The sequence below is a fragment of the Haliotis rubra genome, unplaced genomic scaffold, assembly GCF_003918875.1.
Source record: "Haliotis rubra isolate DU_JTF1 unplaced genomic scaffold, ASM391887v1 Scf1372, whole genome shotgun sequence".
Lineage (NCBI taxonomy): Eukaryota > Metazoa > Mollusca > Gastropoda > Lepetellida > Haliotidae > Haliotis > Haliotis rubra.
In genome coordinates this window covers 2343-24460 of record NW_025765306.1, presented here as the reverse complement: position 1 = coordinate 24460, position 22118 = coordinate 2343, and the positions used below count along the sequence as shown (strand labels likewise).

Genomic DNA, 22118 nt, shown 5'->3' with positions numbered 1-22118 from the left:
ATAGTGCTAGCTCACTGAAATACCATACCTCAGTTAAGCATGAACGCCCCACTCCGACACATTACACTGACTCCGAGCCGACCAGTCCTTGTTGTACCCATTAATGCCGAGCTCCAGTCAGGGACCAACAAGTACCATATTTTACCGTGTTTTGGTGTGACGCGAGTCGGTCGGGGATCAAACCCGCAACCTTCCGCTCTCCGTACCACCTACCCCCCATCACAAGGGGTAATTTTTTTCAAATCATAATCAATGAAGGATCTTTATAATGGTACTAATTCTAGTTTAATTATTTGCTTTTAAAGGTTATTGATTTAATTGATAACAGGCATCATGAGCAAAGTTGAAAACTTGATACTCGGGATTTTTTGGACTAGGTTTTCAATTTTAGGTTTAAGACAATAATTGTTGTTGTATGCTGTGCATCTTGACATCAAAGGAAAACAACAAACACAAAAACTCTTTAACAACGACTGACTGAGTTTGGTTTTACGCCGCTTTTAGCAATATTCCAGCAATATCATGGCGGGGTCACCAGAAATGGGCTTAACACATTGTGCCCATGTGGGGAATCGAACCCGGTTAACAACGATAACGTTCATGTGAATGTACCCTCCAAAATGAAGTTTACAGCCTCCTCCAACGTCTCTTACTGTCACACGTCCCTTAATGGATCTTAGAACGTTAGTAAACACACGTCGACCCAGCTCATTCCAGTTGTGTTCGATAGGATTGAGGTTGGGGCTACGCGTCGGCCAATCAAGGTTGCAGATTTCTGGTCTGGAGACAAATATCTTTTTGGGGCATTTTGTTTTTTCCTGTATATAGACATGTGAAAAAACTAGGTTTCCTAGCCCTAGACATGTGGAAAAACTACGTTTCGTAGCCACAGACATGTGGAAAAACTAACTTTCCTTGCCCTAGACATGTGGATAAACTAGGTTTCCTAGTCCTAGACATGTTGGAAAAAAAGATTTCCCATATAGACATATGGGAAGTATGGCATATATCTACCCAGGAAAAAACACCATGCCACCGAAAACAACTTTATTGGTGGAGTCCGGAAAATTTTCAAATATAAGAAAGCTGTTGGGTATTAGTAAATGATAAACATGTGTACTATTTATATTTATGTGGCAATTTTGTACAATGATAAAATTTGCAATTCATCGGTCCGTTTCTGACTCAAACGTACTGTACCTCATATGAGGGGCGCCATATGAGTGTTATTTATACTGCAAGCGTAGACGGGTGTGGTAGGAAAATGTCCAGCCACTCGGCTGCTAGTCACAACAAGGCCGTTTTTTTATGAAGATGATGTTTATTTTGTGCCAAAGATGGGAGGAAGGCTGAAAAAGATAGAACGTCCCTCCTATAAGAGTTCATCCAGAATGCCTGAGGAGGGGAGGTGAGAAAAGAAGTTTAGAGAAGAGGACCAAAGGGCCAATGAAAAGACAGGTAGCATCTGACAGGTGTACAAGGAAGTCAGATGCTGGACAGTTATATTAGGTGGTGGAAGTGACTAAAATAGAGGGGAAGTCCAGGTGAAGCTGGAGAACTCAGAGGCTGCTAAGGGTATTGAAGACTGAAGATGTTAGTGGGCTGACATTCAACTGCAGACAAGGACAACATATAATGAAAACAGCATGACCTGATGATGATGGATGGCAATGTGTATGTCTGTGTGAATGTGTTTGTGTGTGTGAAAAGAAGCGCGTGTGTGTGTGTGTGTGTGTGATACTTCGGGGGGTGTGGGGGGTGTTATGAGATGGTGACACTCAACATGTCATAACTCAGGCTATATAACCACCGCCCTGCTACAACGAGAAGATGACTACTATGTATTGGGTGTCATGGCTGTGCCATACTACATCTCATGTTGTCTCGGAGATTCCCCTTTCCTTGCACAATATTGGAGACCCGTGTCTCCTTACATACGGTTGGAGATATTTATCTCCTTCCACTCTGAGGATTAGGGGCGGTGGGGTAGCCAAATGGTTAAGGCGTTCGCTTGTCACGCTGAAGACCCGAGTTCGATTCCCCAGATGGGCACAATGTGTGAAGCTCATTTCTAGTGTCCCCCGCCGCACAGCACAGGTTGATGAATCAATAAGTTTGTCGGTACTTGTGCATGTGATTCTCTAACACCGGGCTGTCCCTTTCTCTGCACTCCTTCCTCGTAACAAATAGTGAACTTTGTCAATATTTGAATGATAGTTTGTTAAACAGCTTTTTTAATTTTAGGACATAAATTCTGCAAACAAATCACAGAGTTGGTCTGATGTTTTGATTATGATCAGCGTTTCATTGAGTATTATATGTTTATTAGTTTTCGAGTTAGATTGCAATTCATCAGTCCGCTTTTGAGCCAAATGCACTATATGTGCTGGTGTATCATGGTGAAATGAATAAGTGAGTATGGTTTTACGCCGCGTTTAACAATATTCCAGCAAAATAACGGCGGGAGACACCAGAAAAGGGCTTCACGCATTGTACCCACATGGGGAATCGAACCCGGGTCTTCGGCGTGACGAGCGAACGCTTTAACCAATAGGCTACCTCACCACCCCGTGTTGAAATGAAATGCAAAGACGTTGGAAGATCATACTTGTTGTCACCCTGCCTTACGTTCGGCATATAGCATATAAAGCAAGGACTGTTCCACTAGGAGTCAGTAAAATGTGTTTTAAGATAAACCGAGGCATGGTATCTCAGCGGGCTCAGTACGGCTTCAAAACTATCATAAGACCGATTGGATACATTCAGCCGAACAAACGCGTGCAATCAAGTAGCGATATAAGTGCAACAAACGTCAACACGATGTTAAACTCGTTTCACGGCGAGTGTGCACACCCGTTGACACCCTCTTAGATATTTACTTTACCGGTACAGACCCTCTGTGGCTAAGGGATCCTTAACAGAACCCGATTGGATAGCCCGTCTCCAATCGGCCGTTTCACAAACAGGTAAATTCAGCTTGTAAACAGGTAAAGTTAACAGCACTAGTGTTTGTTTTTGCTTGGCAATATGTTGTTATAAAGTGACCAAGCAGTTGAAGGCGTTTGAACGGTTCACATAGCTAGTTTTTCAGTGTAGGCCAACGCGATAGCCGTACGCTGGTCCACTTACGACTGTGAGACCACTGTAGCAGGGTTGAAATGTCACCAACTAACAACCCTTCCCTTGCTTGTATTCATGCAGACAGCAAGCCAATTTGATCGTGTAACCCCGATAGCTGCAAAGCTTTATAATTAGATAGTATTGAGAGCGTGTCCAACTATTTAAGGAAAATTCATGCGTATGCCCGGGCTTTCTTTAAAGGTAGTTACAGCCCTGGTATTTAACATAAAAGGTCCACATGCCACGATGAATCGATTTCCTTCCTAACCTTAAACATACATCCTGTGTAAATTTATGGAAAACTGCGCATTTACAACACGTATACAGCTGACATTGCTATTTGTATTCACTAAATCCCTGCACCGCTTGGTCTCTCTTACCCGCGATTTCGTCATGTCAAGTCAATAAGCGTGACCTATATCTGCCGTTGTTCGTACAGATAACACCTATATTGGGCGAGCGTCTGGCATAGATGTTTCCAGTTTGAAAAAAGACCCAACCTCCTACCATTAAGGGACCGTTCATGATTTATGGGTCCCTAGTATGCTGATCTACTTTCAGTTGTTGGCGATCTAAAGCCCAATTTTATTTTGTATTGTCCAACAATCATATATATTTTAAGTTAAATGCTAGTTTTAATACCCAAATGGTGATATTCTAGATGTTAAACTGTCACTCACTCATGATTTATGGCGAGGTGTGTGTGTGCGTGATTTTACGGGTAGTATGTACAATGTGAATAACTGCCCCCCCCCCCTAAAGTTGTTTCTTGACAACACAAGTCTCCCCGACAAAGTCAATGCGTACAAATTGACATAATAATGGTGAGGATTATGAAATTGTCTAATTTGCTTAAGTGAGCTTTAAACAGCTTTAGGTCAAGTATATGATAACATTCACAGGTCCTGATAATACTAATAATAGCAAACATGCACGTACTTGATTAAGGATTGGGTTGGTTGGTTTGCCTTTTAACGCCGCACTCAGCAATGTTCCAGCTGTAAAACGGCGGTCAGTAAGTAATCTAGTCTGGACCAGACAAACTAGTGGTCAACAGTATGAGCATCCATCTACGCAATCATGATACAATTGCATGTGTTAGTCGCCTCTTAGGTTACTGAAGATCGATTCTAACCCGGATCTTCACAGGGGGGAGACAAGCATGGGTTAGGTTACGAAAGATCAATTACAACCCGGATCTTCACGGGTATGGGTACTTTGGGATAGTGGTGGATGAGTGTGATTGTTAATTGAGTTCACTCCTTCGTTGTTTCTCAGGTATCAGCTTTGGGGATAATAGGTAGTGACAATACACTAATTGGTGTAAGTGACCGTTCATCATTTATGGCTAGGGCGTGATGATGAATATTTAGTGGGGGGGGGGCACCCATTTTGTTCTGGGGAGGTGGCGCGGTGTCAGCAGATTTGTACATACATATATTTAAAAAATATGCTTAGAAATGATGGGAAGGGAGAGGGTTTGTCACTGAGTTTGTACATTTTAACACTAATGATGTATTTCATTGCAAGAACAGACTTCAATACGTTCATGCTTTTATGACTCGTGAAAAAACATACATAATTATGCCATACGTAAAGTCTAAATGTCGATGCGAGTCCTTGTTGTGTTGGCAGAAGACACTGGACATGGAGTTACTGGAGAGCGTCCCTTATCTGGACCAGCTACTGGACTTTCTCAAGGGGAAGGAGGAATGGTTACCTAGGAGTCTCATCGGTCGGGCTGTTCTAGTGGGAACAATTGCCGGAGTAACCATTTATCTGATCAGCAAGAAGAGGTACAATCTACCCCCTGGACCCCGAGGATGGCCATTACTTGGGAACCTCCGAGGTTGGTTGGTATATTTGATGTTTACCGTATTATTCTGGCTTAATGATGGCTTTGTGTAAATTATCTAGTCTGGACCAGGGAAAGCAGTGATTGACAATCAAGGCACTTTGGAAAAGATGACAGGTGTCAATCAAGTCAGCCAGCCTCATAAGCCTATCCCGTTAGTCGCGTCTTTCGACAAGCATCGGTTGCATATGGGGGCGTCATGCGAGTGTATATTTCGTAACGTTTTGAGTGAGTGAGTGAGTGAGGTAAGATTTAGAATCACATCGGCAATATTGCAGACATATCGTGACTATAACAATATATACTTTAACAATAAAGAAAAGTTATTTTGTAAAATCTGTCAACAAAGGACAGTAAAACGACTAGACTGTCACAGATGTGTTTGTGTTTATTTCAGGACTTAATAAGGCCACAGGCCTATAGTACATTACAATACAAAATATACAATCAAACATAGTATCATAATATAAATAGAATTGTAAAAGCTCATCCAGCTAGATTGCACACTCATTTTGCAATTATGTTAAATCTGTACATGGAGGCATGATAAATGAACATAGCTAAATCTTGCAGAACTTTACCATTTGTATTTGATAACAATAAATGAAATTTTGTTAAATTTGGGTATGTAAGGTAATAGGGTTGCAGGTATCTTTCTCTCAGATGTAAGTAAACAGGACATACAAGCAGAAAATGATATTCATCTTCAACTGAACTTAAGTTACAAACATTACAAATTCGTTGGTCCCGACTAAGGTTTTTATAACGTCCCGTTTCAAAAAAAAAGATCATGGGAGGAACATCTAAAACGTGAAAGAGCAGATCGGAACTTTTTAACGGTAATCTTATAAAGGTAATCTTCCTGAATTATTTGTGATTTAAATAGTTTGTAATAAAAATACTTATTTGATAAAGCCAGTGAAGCAGTCCATGTCTGTATATACATATATTTTAGACCCGTGAAGATCTGGGGTAGAATAGGTCTTCAGCAACCCATGTGTTTGCCATAAAAGGCGACTATGCTTGTCGTAAGAGGCGACTTACGGGATCGGGTGGTCAGTTTCGCCGACTTGGTTGACACATGTCATCGGTTCCCAATTGCGCAGATCGATGCTCATGCTGTTGATCACTGGATTTTCTGGTCCAGATTCGATTATTTACAGACCGCCGCCATATAGCTGGGATCCTGTTAGTCGCGTCTTACGACAAGCATGGGTTACTGAAGCTCAATTCTAACCGGGATCTTCATGGGTCGGGTGCGTTAAATGTCATTGGTAACAGAAGATATATCATACAAAAATGTGAGTTTTCTGGAATGTGTTATGATACTTACACTAATGACGTTAGTTTCTAAAAAATCAGATGCAAGATGCACATGTGTCAAAGTGTAAACTTGCTGGGAACAGAAAATTGTCCGTTTGTAAACATGGTTTTATAAGAAGTCATTTTAACTTCAGAGTTCAGGAACAAAACTATCTACGAGAAGTTGACGGAGTGGAAGGCTGAGTATGGTCCAGTTGTGAAGTTCAATATGGGTGAGTAAACAGTCAGAAGTCACCAGGGGCGGATCCAGAGAAGGGGTGGGGGTAGTGGTGGGTGAAGGGTGCAAAATCCTGGATCCACTCCTAGTCACGGATATTTATTCAAAAGCTGTCATCTTCTCTTTTCCAGTGTAAAATATATCTAATTCAGTACCACGTATACCCTTTACTCATTCGCTACACCAGCATAGTGTTCAGATCGATTGGAACAACCAGTGCACTCTTTGGACACTTGTGAGCAAGAGAAAGTGGTCAACGTCACCGAGTGAGTGAGTTGGGTTTTACGCCGATTTTAGCAATATTCCAGCAATATCACGGCGGGGGACACCAGAAATGGGCATCACACATTGTACTCATGTAGGGAATCGAACCCGGGTCTTCGTTGTAACGAGCGAACGCTATAACCACTAGGCTACACCACCGCCCCAAGCGGTCAAAGGGACAAAGATGGTGAAGTCTTCAACATGGCAGTGAATAGAATAGAGATACCTATTGTATGTTACACTGGTTGTAATATATTGAACAAACTTTATGGATAACAACTTCTTTTATTTGGTGAGTGCGACGTTTCGATACAGATGATTGTACCGTTGTCAAGCAGGAATCAAGAATCTGTATCGAAACGTCGCACGCATGAAATATAAGAAGTTGTTATCCAGAAAGATTGTTCAATATTGTATTCCCTACTTCTAAAATGCCACTGAAAGTAGCTGTATTATACTGGAGAATTCCAAACAGAATTGCCAAAAGAAGAATTTGGCCACTTACAAAGTAAAATTACATTTGTATAAAATATACTCAGCAGCAAAATAAACGTCAGTACAAATTCAAAACTACATAGGCACTGTAATCAAATCATTACAGACATTGACATAAATGCAGATCAAAAACATTTTTTGTGTGCAATATCTTGACACATCATTGAATACCTCAGCACAATTTCAAGACTTTACGTGAACGTTTTCAGTCCATTCAGACTCTTGACTTCAGTATCTAGTGTGTCCACCTCGAGCGGCAATAACTGCAGAACTGCGTCTATGCATGGAGTGCACCAATCGATTGATGATTGGCACCTTGAACCACACTCTGAGAAAGGCCTGGCGCAATAAATCGGCTGTGTTCGGCCTTGGTATGACATTATTCAGTCTCCTCTTAATTTCATCCCAAAGATGTTCAATTGGGTTTAAATCAGGACTAAGGGCTGGCCACTGCATAATGTTGACACCGTTCTGCTGTAGGAAGTCCCGTGTAGCTGTGGCAGTATGGGCCCGGGCGTTATCATGCTGGAAAATGTTGTTCCGGTGACGTGCGAAATGTGGTATGACGTGGGGTTTGAGAGCTTGGTCGATGTAGCGCACCGCTGTGATGCCGCCTCCTCTCCCTGGACCAAGGTTCTGGAACACCACAGGACCCCGTTCAGGCCTATTCCACCCCATACCATGATGCTTGCACCACCCCATGAGTCTCTTTCCATAACACATTGGTCTGAGTAACGCTGTACCGATTGGTCTTCCGTGTGTTCCCACTGTCTGGCGTGCTGTTTCGGATGCCTGCATGAAGAGATTCTGTACAAGCTGTCGCACAACATGGCTGTCTTGTCTTCTTGTGGTCACCCTTGGTCTGTCAGTACGGTGGCGATTATTTGTGGCACGTTGTTGCAGCCTGTTATGGTCCGAACTTTGACCTGGAAGTGATTGGCAACTGCTTGTGCAGTATTGCCAGCTTCAAGTCTTCCTAGCTCTTGGTTCCTCTGGGCTGTTGTGAGTCGCGGCATCCTGCTGACGCTGTAATGTGAATGTTTCAACCAGGTTTGGGGGTGCATTTATAGGGCTGGTCCTTGTGAACAGCACGTGCAGCATGAGTTGCATGAAGCACATGGAGAACACCGTACCATCTCCGAGATCAGGTTGCGTTTTTGAGACCACTTCCTGGGTTCCATTCTGAGTTTGGGAAGGAATGTCTTTGCTCAGGTAAAGTTGGAGATGTTGTGAAAAATATACAACAAAACATTACATGAGTTTACAGTTATCCGTTTCTGTGAAGGACAATTCCAAACTGACGTTTCTTTTGCTTCTTAGTATATGTCCAGGGAGACATTCTTCTCTCATTTCCACCAGGAGACTCAGAATATCCTGGACATACGCTATTGCGTGTACACGGATATACATACATCCATGTTTGGCCATATGGAGTATTCACATTTTCAATAATAATAATAATAATCCGAACCCTCTCTGCTACATACTCTCTTTAATCTGTAAAACATAATAATAATAAGTATAAGTGCATTTATATTGCGCTATTTTCCATCCGTTGCGGTTGCTCAAAGCGCAGGTATCAAGGATAGTACTTGGAGAAGAGATGGGTTGTAAGTTTGGACTTGAAGACAGCTAAAGATGGGGAGGTTTTGATATCAAAAGGAAGACAGTTCCAGAGAGAAGGAGCAGAGAATGACAATGATCTCTGGCCGAAGGATTTGAGATTGATCTTGGGGGTGGTAAATAGAAGTTGATCATTGGATCTCAGGTTTTTGCATGAAGTATATTTCTGGAGAAGTTCTTTCAGATATCAAAGTACTGTAAAGAAATAGTGTTGCATGTGATGAATCATCTCCTTGGCTCGCAATAGTCGTTTGGGGAAAATTTCTGAAATGCTTCCTTGATCAACTTGTATAGAATATACATATGACAGAATTAATGTATCGAGTGTTAACACACATTCATCTATCAAATGATGGGCGTCATTTGATGGATCAGTTAAATATCTGATGAACGTTATGAAAATAGAATGTTCACGTTACAGGACATATGACAATGATCGGACTGAACAATATTGACGTCGTGATGGAGGCGCTGGTTAAAAGACAGGCTGATTTTGCAGGGCGGCCCGAGTCATATACCGGTAAATATGAGAAGATTGATTGCATCAATATTTCATCCAAACTGATATCATTAGACTTGGGTTTTGTTTATTTTGGGCTGTCAAATAATCGTTTTACAACCTGTTTTATTAAGCTACACATCTTGTAGTGATCAAGATTTTGGCTTGATGACGTACAGTCTCTACATCTACTGCTCCTAGCTGGACAAAAACATATATACCATACAAAAAGTGAGTGAGTGAGTTTAGGTTTACACAATATTCAGCAGAATTCCAGCTATATAGCGGCGGTCTGTAAATAATGGAGTCTGGACCAGACACTCCAGTGATCAACAGCAGGAGCATCCATCTACGCTATTGGGATACGATGACAACCAACTTTGCGTCAACCAAGTCAGCGAGCCTAACCACCCGATCCCGTTAGTCGCCTCTTACGACACACATCAGTTGCTGAAGACAGTTCTAACCGGGTTCTTCATGGGCTTCATACAAAAAGACACGTGGTTGCTTTTTCTCCTTTGTATGCTCATAATTTTTCATTTCTTCATTTAAAATAAGACATTGATGCCTAAAGTGCAGCCATAGTTACGGGTGACGAGGTCCCAAAGTATTCTGTTTAACGATATTCTCTTTTACTAAATGTCAGTATATCTCCAACGTAAATAGTAGTAGACGTACATATATAGTATGACCAGAAATTATTGCAAATTTTAGGAATATGTTTAATTGGATTTCTAGTATAAACAACCTTGACCAGCTATCAAGTGCTTGGTTTCATTCAAGAGAGACAACTCCGTTAATCCTATTTCATTAGTGTGTGAAGAGGTATCCCCCTTTGTTTACTTGCTAGCAGACGACATTTTCAGGGATCCTCAGTATGGATGAGTTAGAGAAGAAGAAGTTGATTTTATGGTTTTATAACAAGGACATCACATCAGCTAAGTGAGTTCAAGTAGAACAGACATCCCTTTGTCCACTGTTTATCGTGTTTGGAAAAATATTGCAAATGGATATGGCACTGAGCACCAGGGAGGCGCAGGTAGGCCCATAAAATTGACGGTCGGTGACAGGAGGTGGCTTGGTATTCTTGTTTCTAAAAACAAACGAAGGAGTTTAGAAAACTTAAGGCTGGATATGATTGATAGAGGAACTGTGGCTGTCTGTAAGCAGACAATTAGAACTGAGCTGCATGCAATGGGTTGGCAGAAAAGTCGAGGAATTCCATCACCGATCATGAAACCTGAACAAAAGGAGCGAAGGTTGAACTGGTACTTACAGCATAGAAATTTTAACTGGGACAATGTGATTTTCTCAGATGAAAGTCCTGTGTGGCTGTTTCCTAATACACTGAGATTCTGGGCCAACCAAACTGAAAAGCCTTTGTATCAGCGCCCAAAGTACAGTCCGAAATATAACGTGTGGGGTGGCATATCTGTGTTAGGGGCAACGCCCCTCAGTGTATTTGAAGGGAATATGAACAGTGAGCGGTACACAGATATTCTCGAGTGACATTTACTTCCATCTGCTCACGTGTTCTATGGAAATTTTTGGATTTTCCAGCAGGACAACGACCCAAAACATCGTTCAAAGCATTCACAGGCCTGGTTTCGGACCCAAAATATGACATTATTAGATTGGCCAAGCTATAGCCCTGACCTAAATCCAATAGAAAATGTTTGGGGACTTATGAAGGAAAGTGTCAATAAGAAAAACCTGACAAATATTGCTGAAATGAAAGTAGAGATGGTCTGATATTTGGACAGCATGGACCACGACTTTCTAACTTTTTTGATCAGTAGTATACCCCGCCGCATTGAAGCCTGCATTGCTGCCCATGTTGTCTTGACAAAATACTAACTGTTCACCTGTCTTTGAATCTGGAGTTATGTTCTGCTAATATTCACATTTAATACATGAGTTATCAGTGAAAAAAATAAAAATAATTACAATCTTAAATTCTCAATAATTTCTGGTTGTTCGTATGAGAGCCTTTCAAAAATACCGCGTCGGGACAAAATAGCAAATGCATTATTTTATGCACGCTTCATTGTATATTGTGTTTTTTCCAAGCGAACCTCTTTAATGATGGAGGGAAGAATATCGTCTTCGGTGACTACAGCCGTACTTGGAAACTACACAGGAAGTTGGCAACAAAGGCACTGAAGTGAGCTGCTTTATATATAATATATTGTCATATAAGATAACAGTATACAGGTATAGAAGGAAGCCAATCTCTGACTCACGAACAGTGTCAGCTTACGGTTTGAGTAAGATACGACATTGCAGTTGGTGATAACGGTACGGGGCTGTTGGAGCGAGTGAGTTTAGTCTTACGCTGCACTCAGCAATATTCCAGCAATATGGCGGCGGTCCCGTTAGCCGCCTCTTTCGACAAGCATGGGTTACTGAAGATCAATATTCTAACCCAGACCTTCATGGGTACGGGGCTGCTGGGTAGCTAAAGGGGCTTACCAGCTAATTCCCATTACTGTATTCATACACAATATGGACATCGTAAATACGGCGCTAGAAGGTACATCCTACTAAACATGTATATTTCTTACAATAATTTAAACATGTTTAAGTTTCATTAAGAAACATGATGTAGCCACAATGTGACAAAACAGGGGGTTAAAACGACTCGCAATTTTACGTGTACAAGTTTTAGACAAACCAAAATGGCACTACCCTTCAGTGAAACAAACAAAAACCATCCAAGTAATAAAAAAATCAATTTTCAGCCTTGCTAAACCACTCGCAGCGAATCTTGAGGGATGTTCCCAAACTACACTTCGCACGAATTTCATCCATGTATGGAAAATTGAAAAAAATGGTTTTCTAAGGATTGATCCAATGTGTTGCAATACAGTATGACAAGTTGTAAATGTAGTTATTCCTTGTGAACTAATGTCTCGACTGCCTCGCTCTGTGATGTCTCCAGCAATAACATATTGTCCGTGTCATCGCTTTCGGTTCCTCTCCGGCTTATTCAGACACTACATGACTGGTAACCACCTCGACGAGGGGATAGAGCGCTCACTGACCAAAGGCATCGCGATGATAAAGGAGATTAAGGGGCCCTTCAATCCTCATCACGCTGTCTCCCTCATTGTGTTCAACATCATCAACAATATCTGCTTCAATTTCACGTGAGTAAACTTTGTCCAGCGTTCAATATCGGGATCTATGGCACCTGTGGCCAAAGGTAACCTTAAGAAAACTCAAACATTAAATGGACATACCAATATGGGCCTATCTTGCCACCTTCCTCATGCACTTCCTGATATGGGCTTACCAGTACCAGTACAACCTAATATGGGCTTATCATCCCACGTTCTACACGTACTTCCTAATATAGGCTTATCCTGCCTCGTTCTACATGCACTTCCTAACACTGGCTTCTTATCCAACATGTTATCGGTACTCCCTAGTATGGACTTATCCTGAAACATTGTACTGGTACTTCCTAATATGGGCTTATCCTGCAACTTTATACCGGTACTCCCTAGTATGGGTTTATTTGATTTGTTTGAGTGGCATTCTAGAAGTTGGTCGTATAGAGATGAGAAAACTTTATGGATAATTAACTTCTATATTTTCACAATAGCGACGTTTCGGTATAGCTTCTTATACCGTTTTCAAGCATGTGGGGGGAATGATGGGGTACACCAGTTTATATACAAGATACATGTACATATGATAATGAGATAACAATAACAAAGGTGGGATAGCGAAGCTTATCCTCCTATAATCATTGATACCAATGACACTATCACTGTGATCTAAACCATAACAGATGCGAGGTCAGTGACAACTACTTCAGAAAGATGCTGCATCTTCTGAATATCTTTGTGGAAGACACCGGCAACGGCTTTCTTGAGGACGTAATTCCACCTCTCCGTCTCTATCACACCAAGAAGCTTAGAACTATCCTGAAAGAAATGGGTATATTCTTAGCTTCACTGAATGGAGAAATTGACAAACATCGACGGACCATACGTAAAGGTACATATGGTTTTTTTTTTTCCACTTCGCTAAAGGTTAATCGCTTTTTACCTTCATTGTTACACTATGATCTTCATTTTAGATTTATATCATGATAACAATATATCGAGCTGATTCAAAAGAGCTAAGGATGTTGAAAATATTAGCTTTCGTGAAAGAGCTGAGGAAATTGGACATCATCTCAACGTCGGCGAGTATTTTGTTGATGGTTCTGACGGTACAGAGATAAATGTCAAGCAAGCCAAGCGTTTTATTATCTGAACGACCGCTGGACCGAGAAGCAACCCACGGAGTCGGCTTTCGTGATGTCGGCTGGCCTGATAAGTGAAACAGAAGGCTTTCTGTTTGCCGCTCAAGACCGGTCTCTTCCCTCTGATAAACGTCAATATGCGATTTCTCGTCAAAATGTAAGACTGTCAAACTACGCTTTTGTAATGCCCGGCTCTGGCACAGTGTCATAATGGCGTTGCTTGGTCCTTTAATTATCGTCTCCGCCATGCTTGTGGTTTTGACGCACGGTCCACGCATGTCACAACCTACAATACGTGCAGGGCATCTTGGGAAATGATAACCCCAAATACAGACTTAGATGTATCCGAGCCAAGGAATCTGATCTTGTCTTGATAAAGCGACTGAAATAAGTTTTATGATTGAGTCCAATTTGACAGAAGTGTGATTGACGAGAATGAGAAAAAGACATGGCAAATGTACACACCTTGCCTCTGAAGTGTCTTGCTTGGATCTCAAGTATACTGTTGTCAGACCCCGTTTTGTTCCTGGTGTCCATAGTCTGATCTCATGAAACATTTCAGGAGAACACGGGACCTCTACCGGAGCTCAGCTATTTTGACACACTGGCGAGTGATGCAGTGTTGTTGTTTGTGTGTTTCTGTTTGTTTGTTTGTTGTGTGTGTGTGTGGGTGTGTGTGTGCGCGTGCGTGTGCGTGCATGCGTGCGTGCGCGCGTGTGTGTGTGTGTGTGTGTGTGTCCATTCTCTCCAGAAAGTTCTTCATCGTGGTTGGCAAAGCAAGGTTTTTGCGGAGAAGCCATATTTGCTGCCTGAACTGTGTGTAAATGGGGCAAGGGTACCTGGACTGCTGATGAGATCCATCAGCCTGATCAGCACCCTTTTTGCTGTATTCATTTATTTAAAGTAGGGGTGGGCGATAATATCGGTTAACCGGTATATTGCAATTTGAACTTCACAATACGGTATATAGCGGTACACTTTTCGCGAACCGTTTACCCGATACGATCGGCAATTTCCGTGACCATGATCTGTAATTTTCGTGATGTAGTAAAAAGTACTAATAACATTTGTGTTTCCTTTATATTATTATACATTAATAGTTTTGAGAATGTTCATTGGTCATATAATTGCATTTGCAAGACTTTTAAAACCATAAAAATAAAAAAATAGATTGGTATAATTGATAAACAAACCTAAATGGCGGACGCAGCTGCATACGCTTTTTCTCCAGTTCAGAACTTTAGAGCGATGTCTTCAATTTGGAAACATATTGATCTCTTGTATAATCACATCTGTGTCATGACAGTGGTCAGTGGCATTGTTTCAAAAGAGAGGAAGCAATAATTTCATTAGCTTATACCATCTGTTAGACTTTCGCAGTATATTGCAATACATATTGCAATACGCCAACACATATCACAATATATCACAATGCGAAAATTTTGGCAATACCCAACACTAATTTCAATCTGTAAAATAGTAGCAAGAAATATTCATTTCTATAGGTTCAGAATGTGGTATTCATCCATAAATGCCTACGAAAAGTTTCAAGAGTTTCAGAAACTGAGTATGACAGATATTGTATTCCACAGAAGTAGGGCTTTGACAGAAAAATATCACATCTTATTAAGTTTTGTTCACTCATACTGACAGGTGGAATTTGTACACAGATTGCAGATTATGATCTGGTTTCTGCACTTGAAGGAGCTATTTGAGAAACAGGAAAGATTCTCTCTTATTCCATATATTACGATCTTTGTTAAGCATAATAACATAGATCTTCTCATGGCAATAAGAGAAGCATTAATGTGCTTCTCTCTATCAATCGTTTTGTTCCTTACATTGTCCAAACAGATAACATCCGTGATTTCTGTGATGCCATGTTGTTGGCTCAAGAAGAAGCCTATCAGGAGGAGGACCCGGATGTGATGTCACAAATGACTGACGCCCATATCACTCAAACTCTGTCTGATATATTTGCCGGTACATATTTGAACTTACCTTTTGTGTACGTTTTCGTCGATCCAATGTCTCTCTTCCTGTAAGTGTTAACGTTTAGTTACATTTTTTGGACAACTGTTTTGTATCAAATAGGAAACATGTTTTGCCACACAGGCCCCAGGTGGAATGGTTAATGCGTAGATTCTATGATCTAAATTGTTCATACAGCCATTTAACATTCAATTTTGATTTTGTGTTTGCGATAGGATATCGTTTGTGTCTCTTCTATTTTGTACTGAAACATTCATGTCCTTTAATAATACGTGGGAAGTGATCGTTCTGCATGTCCAAATTACACTGATCACTGTGCATGTGCAGCTGGGATGGACACCTCTCGCTTCACCCTGCTGTGGACCCTACTTGCCCTGGCAGAACATCCAGACATTCAAAACAAGCTTCACTCTGAGATCGACGACGCACTGGGTACGTTTGATCCCATTACATAGAGATATGATGATAATTATGGGATGATGATGATACAGTGATAATTTTATACACTGATCTTATGACATAGAGATATGACAATATGGTATGATGCAGTGATAGGTTTTCCGATTAAGGCGTTAAGTTTACGGCGACAGCAGCAATGTTTATTGAATCGGCGAAGTTACGGTAACGGCCGAGAGAGTAAATAATGGCACCCATACTCTGTTGCTCTGTTGAACGTCGAAACTCCTAACTTAATCGTGGTGACTGATACGGTTTCTAGATAGTTTGGTTCATGGTCAGTGACCCATTTATCCATCAATACCTGAGAACTCGTGGGATGGGATGTTACGAATACCTTTTATGCTTACCACTGGTCAATAAGTGTCTTGACAAGAGGCTAAGGATTTACTATGAACAACACCATCTAAAGTAAAACCGGATGAAGCAACCGTGATGCGATGATAAAGTATTAAGATGATATGATGGTATGATATTATCCATATTTGTGATATAGTAAAATATGTTATTTTATGATGGTATCATGATAGGATGAGTTCCGTTAATGGATATGATGATACAAAGATGATGATGCTGTTGTATAATGATACTTTGTTGCTGTTGAAGGCACCAGCAAAATCACAACACAGACTTATCAAGAATAATTCCACCTGACCTGATATGATCTTCAGATTTTCGCGTACCTAATACAGGCTTACAAATGTGCAGGTGAACGTCAATTCCCCAGTGTATCAGACAGGAGTAGTCTCCCTTACACTGACGCTGTGCTGCACGAGAGTATGAGGCTCCACACTGTGGTACCAAGCGGACTTCCCCACAAAGCACTGTGCGATACGAAAGTCGGTAGGTCTCTTTTCAACGATGTCCACGATGTTGGAGATTTATGGATATTTTCAATATTGTCCACGGAACAAAACTTTGATGGCTATTCATTTTTGCGTTGGATGGACTTATTTACTAACACGTCAAATTCATATTTCAGAGACAAAACATGCCAGGGGTTTACACGTCATTTTTCCCTTTTACTGTATTGTTGTAATCTGTTGATGACGGTTTCATCACATTACTATGGCAAAAAACGGACTTACGTCATTTAATATTCTTAGGTTGTGCAGGGATGATGGGTGATTTTGTTGGGTGGTTGTTTAAGGTCGCTCTCAGCAATATTCCAGCTATATGCCGGCGATCTGTAATTAAACGAATCTGGACCAGAAGTTCTAGTGATCAACAGCAAAAGCATCGATCTACGCAATTGGGACATGGTGACAAGTGTCAACCTTGTTGGCGAGCCTGACCACCCGATGTCGTTCGTCGCCTCTTGCGACAAGCATGGGTTGCTGAAGACAAATTCTATCCTGGATGTTCACGGGTATGGGTGTGTTGGGATAGTGGTGGATGAGAGTAATTTTTTAATTGAGTTCACTCCTTCGTTTTTGTATCATTAATTTGGTAACTGCGACTTTGAGGAAGATTACACTACTTGTTCTTGGCCATCAATGCCTAAAAACTTTTTTTTCAAATATTAATTTTTCAGGTGGTTATGACATTCCAAAAGGAACAACCTTGGTCATCAACCACTACGAGCTGCATCATGATCCAGAGCAATGGAGTGACCCGCATATATTCAATCCAGATCGGTTCCTTGACCAGAATGGCAAGATGGCTACCAAACCAGAGAGCTGGCTTCCGTTCTCCGCGGGAAGAAGAGTTTGTCTCGGAGAGAGCGTGGCGAAGCCGGAACTGCATCTTCTGCTGGCTGGAATCATGAGGCATTTCAAAGTGTCCCTCCCACCTGGAGCTAAGGTGAACACAGAGCCACGTGGAGGATCTTTCTTAAACGTACCACAGGATTATGAACTCACCTTTGTATCGAGACTATAGATGACATGCATTAATCCAGTTGTGAGTTGTAGTTTAATGTTCCAGCTTCATGAAATCAGCCTGCAAACGGACAGCCTCAAAATCCTAACCAATCCATTCTTAATAGTCCTTGGTATCCTGAGCATTTGATATACAAATCCAACCTGTTAAATATATGATCACTGGTATGTTTGTATTGAGATATATATGGACATTCTTTGACGCCCATGTATCAAGTGATGTGTGGTCCTGTGCATAGAGCTCAGGTCACAAAACAGTTGAAATTAAGCAACGCTGGGCGCCGAGAGTACTTGGATGGTTGACAGCATGTGTTTAACAGCGTTTTTGGCAGCTTGACTCCTGAGAGTTTCTAAGATTTCAGTCCTGACCAACAACGAAGCGCATGTGATACATATGCTCTCACCTTAGGGAAGTGAGGTTATGTTTAACATTCTAGCGCCTAAGGTAGCTTGGGGTATCCGGTGTAATAATATCTTAGCGCGTGCTTGCGAGCGTGGATATGTGCGCTTTAAAAATATGCACTATTCTTTATTATCAAATGTCTGTCATCTCTATAATTTATTAACATTATTAACATATGCAAGATAGAACTGACGCAGAATAACATATGACTACGATAATTCGAATGCATATCCAAACCTCTGATGACAAGTTCTACGATGATTTGCGAAATATAGACCGACGTTTTAATACCATGTTGATCTTCTTTACAACACGAATTCTTGTTTGATTCATGGATAATTGAAGGTGATGGAAATGCTGATGACTTCATACAGAGATTTTCTGTGAACCATTGCTATTTCAATTACTTTGTGTTTTGCTCCCTATGGAATATGCTTCTTCCGCAGACTGATTCCTCTACACCGGTGGGGTAGCCTAGTCGATAAATCGTTCGCTCGTCACGCCGAGGTCCCGGGTTCGATTCCCTACATGGGTACAATGTGTGAAGCCAATTTCTTGGGCCACCGCCTTGATATAGCTGGAATATTGCTTAAAGCGGCGTAAACCATACTCACTCACTCTCCAATGGCGATGTTTTGAATGGCCATATACACACAGCAATGAAATCAAACTCACAGTTTTCTGTCAAACTGTATGGTCACTAAAGTTCGAATCTTAACTAAGTTGTAAGGAAAATTCTCATAAGAATGGCAGTTAATCTTCATTGTCGGCATACAGTTTCCAGATTTAGAAACCGGTCTTTTGTAAGCCCTTATTTAACATTATCGGTTATTCTGTTTTGATTATTTTTAAAATGCTTGCTTATAGGTATACATGCAAAAAAACAATATACTATTATAGTTACTGTATCAATTCCAAGCATTTTATATGCAAAAGTGAAAACGTTTTTTTATAATGAGTATATTTAACCAGAGATGCATCGTTTTCTTCGTTTTGTGTACTTAACTGTTTTTGTAATGCTTTTTAATTTCGATTATTACTTTTGATACAAATATGTAGCAGTTTTGGCCATGTGGCCCTATATTCTGAATAAAGAATCTTTAATTGTTGTTTTTTCTGTTTATGGATTGTGGTGTGATCAAAAGTAATAGTTACGAATACAGAATTTGTGATATGCAATCTTTGATGTGAAACTTGGAGTTAATTTTATAGTTGAAGTTTCTCATAGTAATGAAAAGGATATTGACACTTTTAGGGCAGGGAAGCTTAAGGTTTGCCCATGGGGATGCTTATTTCTTGTACGTGTTTTACCCTCAAATTTCAATCCCAGCCCAGCATTTCCCGCATTGTTTTCTCCGTAAACATCAGATAACATTTGCTTTCACTTTTGGGAAATTGTCCTGAACTCCTGAAGATACATATACTCGGCGTCATTAATCAAGGGTCAGGCTATTGGTAACACTATTTCTGCAAAGTTTAACATCTTCGTTTTGGTTTGATATATATACAACTCAATGTTTTACAAACGTTCTTAACATATCAGGCCGTTAAAATGTAATTATTACGTTCTTTAAGGTCCGATACATTCTGTTACAATGGGCACATTTTGTATTCAAATTGTCAATATGGAAATCCACTTAATGCCAATGATTTAAGTTGTTTAAGTCGTTCTGTTAGGTTGGTTGGTTGTAAGGGTGAGTATTGCAGAGAATTTTCATATTGCGATATATTGCGATACGAAAGCATGTATTGCGATATGTATTGCAATATATTGCATGAAGTATTTTTAAACAAAAAACTACTTATAATCGAGTTACTTCTTGATTTATAGAGCAAAAACACAACAAAATCACTAGGCTTGATTAAGCTTTAATAACAACTTATAATCATGATAAAATATTTCCGAGTGTTACGAAGTTTTCCGAATGCAAGTCAAAATACCGATTTTCGATCAGCTTATCGCAATACGTATCGTTTTCATGTCTGAACCGGTAAATACCGGTAAACCGGTTATCTTGCGCAGCGCTAGTTGGTTGGTGTGTTGGTTAACGCTGCTGACCTCAGCAATATTCCAGCTGTATGGAGCCGGTCTGTAAATAATCGAATCTGGTTCAGACAATCTAGTGATCAACATCATGCGCATCATTCTAGTCAAAACAGTGATTGCACAACAGTCTCGTTTCCTGCTGACTGGGTTTCGTCCTACTGCGCAACTTAGTACAATAATAAGGACAGAATTTTGAGACCAACCAATTCATCTGGTAATATAAATATTAATCAGTATTATTGGATATATCTAATCACCTGTATATTGCAACACTACGCTCCTTCTAATACTTGCAAACACGCCGTGCAGCGTGCTCTGTCGTACAGCGTGCTCTGACAAATGGACATCGTGGAAATCTCAAAACGAGGCTCGGCAGCTATAACATTTTAGTGGTTTGGTACGGACTTGATATTATATCCATCACATTGTACGTTACAAACATACACTTAATAAGCGCAAAGAACACATAAGATGTGTAACCAGTGAGCCAGATGAATTGTGAATCATTGTACCTCTTCAAACAGGGGCAGTCTGTGACCTCTTAGTTAACGACCTCGACATAAGCTACAGAAATACGATCTTTTTAAACTGTAAAATTAAAATTAATTTATAAATACCCATTTGTTATGAAACAAGGAATTGGAATTTAGTGTAACCATGCTTGTTTGTAGTGTCTCTTTTCACTTTCACACGAGAAGATTCGGATCGGCTGAAAAGTAGGTCATTGTCTGAATTAGTTAATGAGACTCACGTTTCGGTTAGCAATTGGGATACAATAACATGTGTCAACCAAGTCAGCGAGCCTGACCACCCAATTCCGTTAGTAGCCTCTTACGACAAGCATGATTGTGTTACTGAAGACCAATTCTATCCCGGGTCTTCACGTGTCTAGTCTGTTAGGAAATAGTCAGAAATATGCATTTGTTTCAGAGACACTTTCATTCTTTGGTTGTCACACGTACATTCATGATGGAGACGGAGTTGGGGGAAGATTTGTGGGCGGAACATGGTTGGAAGTAGGAAGGGGCATGTACACTGGATTTACCATTGATGGTACATGTTTGGGGCTGAAGAATATATATTTTTGATAGGAACAATATTGTTCTGAGATGAAGTGGGATTAATGTGGTGAAAAGGGATTTATGTGGTAACGTGGGCTCTAATGGGTTAAAATGGGCTTAAGTGTGCATAATGATGTGAACTCCGCATCATTAATGAAGGTTCAAGCTATTGGTAACACTATTCTTAAAAGTTGTGAAATCTTCGTTTTGGTTTTAAATATACATAACTGAATGTTTGTCCTTCCATGGTGGTCGGCAGAGGATTTATCATCGCATTGGAGAGCGAATGACAGATGCAACTGTGGCCTCGCATAACCGGTAGGCAGTGGGCGTACTCAACTGCAAGTGGTCGACGTAATCTTACCGGACAGGGTTATTGGGACTCTGGCTCCAATAGCAGTACCATTCCTGCAAGCTATGCGTGAGGTTTGTGGTCGACACTCTGCAAGACGACAACGCAAGGCCTCACAGGGCCAGGATTGTCACGGAATTCTTCATCCTGTAGAGCGGATGGAGTGGCCAGCAGGCTCGCCAGACCTCAACCCAATTGAGCATGTCTGGGATGAGCTCGGTCGACGTGTGTACACATGTCACCCAGCACCAGTGGATCTCCCAGGGTTCCGTAGAG

The 22118-nt window shown here is 40.9% G+C and overlaps 1 protein-coding gene across 1 annotated transcript in view; it reads left to right on the top strand.

The window, feature by feature from the left end:
• Nucleotides 1-17980, top strand: part of LOC124268347 (cytochrome P450 2C31-like) — a 65712-nt gene extending 47732 nt beyond the window's left edge. The window contains exons 6-11 of the mRNA XM_046703323.1: nt 12390-12545; nt 13193-13401; nt 15506-15634; nt 15971-16075; nt 16808-16942; nt 17634-17980. Of these exons, the coding sequence (XP_046559279.1) occupies nt 12390-12545; nt 13193-13401; nt 15506-15634; nt 15971-16075; nt 16808-16942; nt 17634-17980 (1081 nt within the window). The remainder of the gene's footprint in view (nt 1-12389; nt 12546-13192; nt 13402-15505; nt 15635-15970; nt 16076-16807; nt 16943-17633) is intronic.
• Nucleotides 17981-22118: the final 4138 nt, after the last annotated feature.